Here is a 10,131-nt window from a genome sequence, read left to right on the forward strand (position 1 = left end):
CTCACCAGCTGCTTTTGACACACAAGATATTGACTGAGAAAAAAAGAAAGGTTGGCCATAGCACCTGAATGCTTAGGTCAGGACCATCAGTCAAGACATGTGAGACTAAGAACTGAGTGGTATGAGAGAGTGAGTCAGCATTTAGGCTATTGACAAAAAGGGGTGATTGAGTCTGTTTCCAGTAGACGCCAGTAAATATGTAACTGCTTTGTTGTGGGGAACACTTGAAACCAAATGAGTTTTTCAGTAGATGGGATGCATGGGTCACAGAGTTACCAGAGCAAATACCAGAACAAACCAGCTTTTTCAATGCTTTATCAAGAGAGAAAATATGAGTCATGAGGGTAACTTGCGGCTGTTATAGATAGGATCTTCCCAGCTCATGCTGACTAATATTAACATCCAGCTCACTCTTAGTTCCTCTTCTAAAGAGCATGATTAAAACCGGTTCACACTGGAATCAGAGGACCGTCCTTCTGATCAGAAACTCCCGCCTCTACTCCCCTCTCACTCTCTCACTCCCTGTCACCATAGCAATGGCACCAACACAGAGGCTAGATGGTCGTCTGCCACAGTGTCTGTTGACATCAAAGTGATGCAGCACTGAGCTGTATGAAAGAGAGGAAGAGTAATTTGAACATAAACCTATAACAATCATGTCAGGCACTTTTTTTTCAAACCGAGATGGCCAGTTACTTTTAGTGTGTGTATGAAGCAAAGAGCTGTGTTTGATTTTCACAGGTTTAAAAAGCAGATCGCGCAGACACAAAGAACGTGATCTAGTCAGGGCTCTATTTAATCCGTAGCGCTGAAGATCTGATTTATAGTGCGATTGACAATCCAAGTCATTGTTCCCACAGTCACGGAGACTGCATTAACAGTAAATGCTGCATATGTTGGCTCAATCGGAAATTACCTTCATATTTTAACGCAGATCTTCTGCGATACGGACCGAATCCGGACACTAGTGTAGTGAAAGAGTGAAAGTGTGTGCATTTGTGTATGGGTGAGAAAAAGAGAGAGAGAGACAGAGACAGAAAGAGAGAGAGAGAGTTTGTATGGTGTGTTTTACCTAGCGCCACCGTGCCTGTAGGGTCTGGCACAGGTATATATTTTCCTGAGAAATCCCCACCCTCGGGCTAGAGGCAGGGTTTCCTGTGTCTGTGGCAAGCAGCGGCCAAGTACATGTTCAGATGTCAGACAAATCATCCATCGACTCTGGTTTGAACTGGTTTGAGACTACCAAAGCAATGAGATTAGCAGACTCTCACTGATCCCTATGACGCCAGCTAATCCAACCCGTAACAAAACCCTGATAAAAATGACAGAACTGATTAAGACCCCAAAAGTGTGTGAAAAGATGTAAACTGTTATTAGACAGTTTAATAGGTGATATTGTCACTGTACTGTCTGATGAAAGACAGGTAAAGGCAGCGTATTGTAGAACCTCTTAACACAGCAGACCTAAACCCTGTAATACTAGTCAAACAAGCTCTTATCTGCAGAGCGGGGATGATGAGATACACCTTAGACAAACACTGCTGTGCACAGCAGCAAATCTCCCCAGCAGAACTGGTTTGCACCGGTCTGGAGTAAGCCACATCAGAGGGGAAACCGATGAAGGTTAACCACATCAAGCAATGTGTAAACCCCCCCCCTTTCGTTTCAGTCCTGCCATCAGGTACTATATAGCACTGCATCAGGTAATATACAGTCCTGCCATCAGGGCGTAGACTTAGGTCTTATAATATATATATATCTTATAAGCATTTTTATCTCTGTGTGAATGTTGCTGTTTATATGTTTACTATATATATTTATCTTATCCAACTTGCCACAAGTGAAGTTCCATCTTGAAAAATAGTCATTTTATTATATAAAGGTGTAACTTAATGGAATTATTAATAAAGGATGAACCCCATTTTAGACTAAATGAAGCCTGAAATAATGACAGTGTATTTACAAACTAAGGTGAAAACAGGCCTATCAGAGAGGATTCAAACAAAGTAATGTGATGTGGAGTCATTTGAAATGAAAGCAAAGAGAATGGACATTATATTTCAATAATAATTTATTAAAGAAATTGCAAAAGGACATTTCATAAATGCATGTCATTATATTGCTGTAACATTTTTGTTACAAATACATTTGTGGCCACTAATAAACCGTGTTTATAGCAGGTATCACAAAGTTAAAATGGTACAGAGACAAGGCATATGTTTTCACCGGAACAGGCATTTTCAGGCAGTTTCTTCGGCAGTCTCTTCTTATAATTACTATGTACCAGCAAACAGGCACCTAATAAGGTACACATTGAATGTGAAGCATTCGACAGAATGCATAGTCAGTCAGGGAGAGCATCGTGTCTCCATGTTTCTTTGTTCGGGACAACAACCCTCGGTATTCCATTCACCTCCTTCTTTCTCCATCCAGCACGACGTATCCAAACGAACATACCATTACGCATGGAGTGCATATTCATGGAATAGTCTCACTTTGTTGCCTTCGAAGCGTGTGCTTGAATTTAGGCAAAATCCATTCGAGGACGTTTCTTCTCCATGACAGGTCGGCATTACCTGACCAACCGCTGCAGCGACATTGTTGGGCACTTCAATTCAACTCGTTCAGCAGAGCCGAAAGAGAATGTTCAACGCAGTTTCAGCATGTGGCGAACCAGGCCCACGATCTGGAAGAACTTGTCCTTCTTTCGCTGCTTGAGCGCCATCAGAGCTTTGGCCGTCTCCGCTGGGTCCTGCGTGAAGGAGAAGATGCTCCTCACCCTCTCCTCCGCTTTCTTGTCCCCGGTTTTCTCGAACAGCCTCATCACCGCGTCCTGGTTGACGTTCTCGAATATGTTGGGCACGGCCTTCTTGCGGTAGGCAGTGTCGAATTTGTTCCCGTGGACCGATGGGCTGACACGGCGAGAGTCGGAGGATACAATGTAGCTAGTCATCTTGATGACTCTCTTGTAACGGCTGCGGTGCAGTCTCAGAAACTGGTCCAGCAACTCCTTTGACTGGTGTTGTAGGGGGGAGAGAGAGCACTACTCGCCTGAGAGGGATTGCAGTGAGTGAACGCTGTGAGCGCTGCCTGCGCTATTTAAAGGGATTATAGGGAAGCTCGTGCAGTCAAGCCCCGGTTACAGAAGTGACGTCACTGGTTCCAGGGAACGACTGACTCTCTACACCGACTGCAACAGTAAGCTACTTACAGTGCCTTCAGAAAGTATTCACAACCCCTTGACTTTTTCCTAATTTTGTTCTGTTTACAGCCTGAATTTTAAATGGATTTAATTGTGATTGTGTGGAACTGGTCTACACACAATACCCCATAATGTTAAAGTGGAATTGTATTTTAGAAAGTTTGACAAATTAATAAGAAATGAAAAGCTGAAAGGTCTCGAGTCAGTAAGTATTCAACCCCTTTGTTATGGCAAACCTAAATAAGTTCAGGAGTAAAAATGTGCTGAACCAGTCACATAATAAGATAATATGGACTAACTCTGTGTGCAACAATAGTGTTTAACATGATTTGTAACTTTTTTAATGACTACCTCCTCTCTGTACCCCGCACATAACATTTTCTGCAAGGTGCCTCAGTCGAGCAGTACATTTCAAACACAGATTCAACCACAAAGACCAGGGATGTTTTCCAATGCCTTGTAAAAAAAAGCAGGCACTGAATATCCCTTTGAGCACGGTGAAGTTATTAATTACACTTTGAATGGTATATCAATACACCCAGTCACTACAAAGATACAGGTGTCCTTCCTAACTCAGTTGCCGGAGAGGAAGGAAACCGCTCAGGAATTTCACCATGATGCCAATGGTGACTTTATTACAACAGTAGCAGAGTTTAATGGCTGTGATAGAAGAAAACAGAGGATGGATCAACGACATTGTAGTTTCTCCACCATACTAACCTAAATGACAGAGTGAAAAGAAAGGTGCATGTACCAAATAAAAATATTCTAAACCATGCATCCTGTTTGCAATAAGGCACTAAAGTAAAACTGCAAAAAATTTGGAAAATAAATTAACTTTATGTCCTGAATACACAGCGTTATATTTGGGGCAAATACAACACAACACATCACTGAGTACATCTCTTCATATTTTCAAGCATGGTGGCGGCTGCATCATGTTAAAGGTATGATTGTTATCGCAAGGACTAGGGAGTTGTTTAGGATAAAAAATAAATGGAATGGAGCTAAGCACAGGCAAAATCCTAGAGGAAAACCTGCTTCACTCTGCTTTCCAACAGATACTAGAAGACAAATTCACCTTTCAGCAGGACAATAACCTAAAACACAAGGCCAAATTTACAGTTGTTTACCAAGATGACATTGAATATTCCTGTGTGGCCTAGTTACAGATTTGACTTAAATCGTCTTGAAAATCTATGGCAAGGCTGGAAAATGTCTGAATTTTACTCTTCCTGGGGTCCAAACAGGAAACAACACAACAAATAAAATACATAATATTCATAAATATACATACATAGCACTGAATTTACATTACAATTTAGCCATTCAGCAGACACTCCCTTCCAGAGCGACCCACAGCTAGTGAATCCTATTTTAAATTACATGGTTTTATTGCTAGTTTGAGTTACCTGGGTTGGCAGAGAGTTCGATTTAGTCATGGCTCTATTTAATATTGTGTGTTTCCCAGCCTTTGTTCTGGACCTAGGAACTGTGTAGAGACCTCTGGTTGCATGTCTTGTGTGATACCGATGAGTGTCCAATCTGTGTGCCAACTGCTTGAACAGACAGTTCGGTAACTTCAGTACATCAACACCTCGCACAAAGACCAAAAGTGATGCAGTCAATCTCTCCCCAACTTTGAGCCAGGAGAGATGGACATGCATGTCATTGACATTCACGCTCCATGTAAATCTACGTGCAATACGTGCTGCTCTGTTTTGGAGCAACTACAATTTGCCTTTGTCCTTCTTTGCGGCAACTGACCACACAACTGGACAGTAGTCCAGGAGCGACAAAACGCTAGTGCCTGTTGAACTTTTCTGATTGACTGAGATATTAAGAAAGCAGAGCAATGCATTATCAAGGACAGACCACTTCCCATTTTAGTAACCATTGAGTCTCCATGTTTTGACCATGATAGCTTGCTATTTAGGGTGACACCCAGCAGTTCAGTCTCTTCAACTTATTACTGTTGCTGTCAGTATTATTACTGCCTTTACTTTCTAAAATATAACAACAGGTTACATTTAAACATTCCAGTTAGTAGCACTATAAATACCCTTCGTTACGTTTTCCAAACCAGCGGGGATGTTGTTGTTTTTACTGGCAGGTCTGACTGGGAGGAAGGGGTGCATCCTGAGACCCAGCTCCCTACTGATGATAACAGAGTGTGCATCTCAAATGGAACCTTATTCCCAATTGGCCCTGGTCAAAAGTAGTGTAGTATATAGGGAATAGGGTGGCTTTTGGGACTGAGCCAGAGAAAGGCGTTCCTCTTTAAAAATCTTTGGAATGTATAAACTCCACATCATACACAATCGTCTAGGGCACATATCTTGTAAATACTCACTGTGAATGTTCATTGAGCTTGAACCCTCAAGCTGCCCCCCATTCCTTAGCATGTTTGCCCTGCCTGGACTGAGGGAAAGTTCCCACTGCCCTTTGTTATGTAGTTCACTCCCCTCATTGATGTACACACTCCCTTATATGGAAACAAAGGTTAGAGACTGTTACCTCTCTCAGCAATTGTTCTGGTATGTGTCTCTAGAGAAGTTGTTTAGAGAGTTGTGCCAAGGTATGGAATGCTGGTTATTTTGTCATTGTCTGTCTGTGCTGAGTGAAACAATGTACAATACAGAACCCCTCACTTAAACTCAGTTAATGTACTGACGCCCCAGGGATGTCTGTACACTGTCTCGCCACAGGATACTTGCCTGTTTCGAGCTGGCATGCGAGTTATGACTGAGGACACAGAATATTAGCCAGGTTCCGGAAAGGTTGAGTCAACAAAATGGCATATTTATGACCCAAAAGTACTTGAGTTGAGTTTATTTTATTTTTTACATGGACACTGCACATTAATCAACGTTTCAGTAAAAGTGCCGGTTTTAGCCAGCAGGCTAATTTTCAACCGCAGTCCCTGGGCAGGTTATTAAAAACAATTACAATATAGACAATAGCAACATAGGACAAGCAAGACATAGCATAGAGACAGAGCAACATAGGACAAGCAAGACGTAGCATACAGACAGAGCAACATAGGACAAGCAAGACTTGGCATACAGACATAGCAACATAGAACAAAAAGCAGCAAGACAAAATTCATAAAAGCAACAAAGTGTTTCAACACCTCACAAGCTATAGACAACAGACAACATGGAAAGCGGAAACACACAGCTAGGGACCATGTTCACAAATTTGATTGACCTTTAGCCATGTCTTCAAGCATTTTGTGAAAGTGTGATGTGTGGTGCAGTTATGTGTGTCTGATGGCAGTGTATTCCAGACATGAGAAGCTCTCACAGAGAAAACGGATTTACTAAAGGTGCTTTTCCTTAAGGGAACTATACAGTCACCTCTCATGGTAGACCTTGTGGATCTGCTGCCATATGTTTGGGTTTTCTGTTTAACAAAAATACTGAGCCAGGCCATTTAGGATCTTGAATACAAGACATGCATTGGTGTATTGCACAAGATTTTCCCAACTTAGGAGCTCATGCTTTCTGAGGATGTAACAGTGATGATTGCTATTGGGCTTCCTATCAAGCACTTCGAGAGCCTGTTTGTAGACAGACTGAATAGTTCTTAATGTTGTACAGCAAGCTTGGGCCCAACTAGTCAAGCAGTATGTTAAGTGGGGGAGTATCATAGATTTGAAGTACAGTTTTGCCACCTCTGCAGTCAAACAATTTCGTATAAATCGGAAATTAGCTAGGTTGAATTTGGTTAAAAGAGAGGTTGGAATCAAGTATGATGCCAAGGTGCTTAAAATCAGATACCACCTGTAGCTTCTCCCCTGACACATGTACATCTGGAATCAAGTATGATGCCAAGGTGCTTAAAATCAGATACCACCTGTAGCTTCTCCCCTGACACATGTACATCTGGCTCTGTTGCCCTCTTTGTGAAGAACATGCAAACAGTTTTTTTCACATTGAGATGCAAACACGAGTCACTGAGCTTCTTTGTAACCTGGACCATTACATTAGTGAGTTCTTGTGCAGCTTGTTGTTTGCTCTTTGCATGCACTGTATCATCTGCACACATTTGAACTTCAGACCCAGTACAGACAGAAGGCAGATCATTAATGTACAGGCTGAACAGGAGGGGCCTCAGTATTGACCCTTGGGGCACGCCCACATCATAGCTAAGAGTGGGCGACAGCTCATTGCTCACTCTGACACGCTGGGTTCCACCTTCAAGGTATGATTTCATCTATCTCAAGGCATCAGGGGAAAAGTTGAACTTGGACAATTTTGTGATGAGAATCTCATGGTTAACAGTATCAAAAGCCTTCCTTAGGTCCAGAAACACAGCCCCAACAATGCCCCCTTTGTCCATCTTGGACTTCACATTTTCCAGAAGAAAGCAGTTGGCCATTTCTGTGGAGTGTTTCGCTCTGAAGCCAAACTGCATGGAGCGTAATGTGAAGGAGCTGTTGTTGAGGTGGGCAATCAGTTGTTCTGCTACACACTTTTCAACAACCTTTGACACCACAGGTAGTATACTAATGGGCCTATAGTTACTCACGTCAGCAGGGTCACCTGATTTAAAGATAGCCGACTTCCATACCCTTGGAAACACCCCGAGACCAATAGATGTGTTGGTGACCTTAGTCATAGGGCCAATGAGTGACTCTTTGCAGTTTTTAAGAAAGGTAGAGGCCAGCCCAAACACATCTTTGGCTTTAGAGTTATTTATTGAGCTAATCACCTTGTTCACCTTTGACTCAGAAACCTCCCTTATGATGAAGACAGGTTGAGCGTCATTCACGAGCACTGAGCCCAAGAAACAAGTGGAGGGGTTCTGTGTCAAGTACCCTGACAGAGTCAATAAAGTAGGAATTGAAGGCTATTGCTATTTCAACTGCATCCTGTGTTAGATTGTTATTCACTATGATTTCTAGTCTTTTTGCAGTGTTACTATGCTCTTTCCCTGTTAACTTGTTTAGATTCTCCCAGATCAGTTTAGAATTTCCTTTTGCTTCACAAATTATGTTAATAAAAAAGTTTGCCTTGGCCTTCAGAGCAGAGACACTGTCATGTGCACAAGTACAGTGAAATGCCTTTCTTGCAAGCTCTAAACCCAACAATGCACTAATCAATATGAATATAGTACTAAAAATATCATGAGGTAGAACAAAATAGATAGAGGTAGATATGTATGTATAGGGGTAAGGTTACTAGGCATTGGGATATATGTAAGTCGCTCTGGATAAGAGCGTCTGCTAAATGACTTAAATGTAAATGTAAAATAAACAGAGTAGCAGCAGCGTACATGATGATTGTATGTGAGTGTGTGTGCATGTGTATAGAATCAGTATAAATGTGTGTGCATGTTATGTGTGTGTGAGCAAATGAAGTGTGTGTGTGTGTGTGCGTGTGTGTGTATGTGTGTGAGCGAGCGAGCATGTAGAGTCCTGTTAGTGTGCATAGAGACAGTGCCAAAATATGGTAAACTCAGATAGTCCGCGTAGCCATTTTGTTTGCTATGGCTTGGGGATAGAAGTTGTTCAGGAGCCTGTTGGTATCAGACTTGATGCACCGGTACCGCTTGTCATGCGAAAGCAGAAAGAACAGCATTGGGTGGCTGGAGTCTTTAACCATTTTCCAGGCCTTCCTTTCACACCGCCTGATATAGAGGTCCTGGATGGCAGGGAGCTTGTCCGCAACACCGTCTGTAGCGCCACGTGATCGAGGGCGTTGCTGTTGCCATATAAAGCAGTGATGCAGCCAGTCAAGATGCTCTCAATGGCGCAGATGTATATTTTTGGGAGGATTTGATGGCCCATGCCAAACCTTTTCAACCTCCTGAGGGGAGAGAGGCGCTGTTGCACCTTCTTCATGACTGTGTGGGTGAGTGAGGATCATTTTGGACTGTGAGACACAGTCACAGACAGCCAGCGCTGCACAATGAGATCTCTTGGTGCAGCCAGCGGGGAAACGGAAGTAGGGGGGTTCGGGCCATTTATCCCGTTCTCTCATGCAGACAAGTGTCCCCGTATTAATCACAACAAAAGGGCGCTAAATTTAGCAAGGGTCAAAGGTCTTGTCATCATTCTTCCTCTTGGGGTCAACTCTGTGGAGACTCCTTTTCCAGACATAAACTGTCTCCGCTTGCTTGGCAGAACAGTTTGTTCATGTCTGAATCATAAATGTGTACTAGACCAACAGGTTCAATGTCCTTCTGTAGCTAACTCTATCCCCTATCCCCATGTCTCGATCTTGTCTGCATCTTGTTTTATGATGGATTCTAAGATGCATTATATGACAGTATATAGTGCCACTGATAACCAATCTCCTCTATCACTAAGATCAGTCAAATTCAATAATATTGGCGTTGTGGCCAGTGTTATGAGCTGGCATTCTAGTGGTTTAAATGAGGTAAACTGATTTTCTTTTAGTTCTTCTCCATCCTGTCTGTGTGTGCATGGCTTACCTAACTCTGTCACAGCTGGAGTTCGAGTTGCACCATTGTCGGATATTCTTGGAGCTCTGTCTGGAGTGGATGATTTCATGCATTGTAGTTTGGGATATGATGTCAACCAGCCAGTTAACGTGGCCGTGTCCTATATTAATAATGTAGGGTGTGGGTGTTGATATTTCTATCCAGTATTATCTTAGTGAGGCTTTATGGCAGACTGAGCAGTCTAGGACACCTCTGCGTCCCAAATGGCACCCCATTACCTATTTAGCGCAGGTTATTGCGTGGCACTCAGATAACTTTGTCAAATAGGTACGTCAAGCTGTGTGTTGTTTACTCGGCTACTGTCGTTCTGATGGGCACAGTTATTGTCATGTTGGTATGAATGATTTGGGAGACAGGCGCAGGAATGCGTAATATTTTTTTTTTATTACACCAGAAGTAAGGCGTGCCGTGTAAAGGCACGGGGACAAAGACCAAACAAACACGTATACAAAACACAG

General features: G+C 42.6%; 1 protein-coding gene across 1 annotated transcript; it reads right to left on the reverse strand.

The window, feature by feature from the left end:
• Window positions 1-2,053: 2,053 nt before the first annotated feature.
• Window positions 2,054-3,081, reverse strand: LOC124033241 (transcriptional and immune response regulator-like). Its single transcript, XM_046345223.1, has one exon. It carries the CDS (start codon window positions 2,951-2,953, stop codon window positions 2,648-2,650), a length of 306 nt encoding a protein of 101 aa, XP_046201179.1. The 5' UTR covers window positions 2,954-3,081; the 3' UTR covers window positions 2,054-2,647.
• Window positions 3,082-10,131: the final 7,050 nt, after the last annotated feature.

Source organism: Oncorhynchus gorbuscha, linkage group LG04 (genome assembly GCF_021184085.1).
Source record: "Oncorhynchus gorbuscha isolate QuinsamMale2020 ecotype Even-year linkage group LG04, OgorEven_v1.0, whole genome shotgun sequence".
NCBI classification, from domain to species: Eukaryota; Metazoa; Chordata; class Actinopteri; order Salmoniformes; family Salmonidae; genus Oncorhynchus; species Oncorhynchus gorbuscha.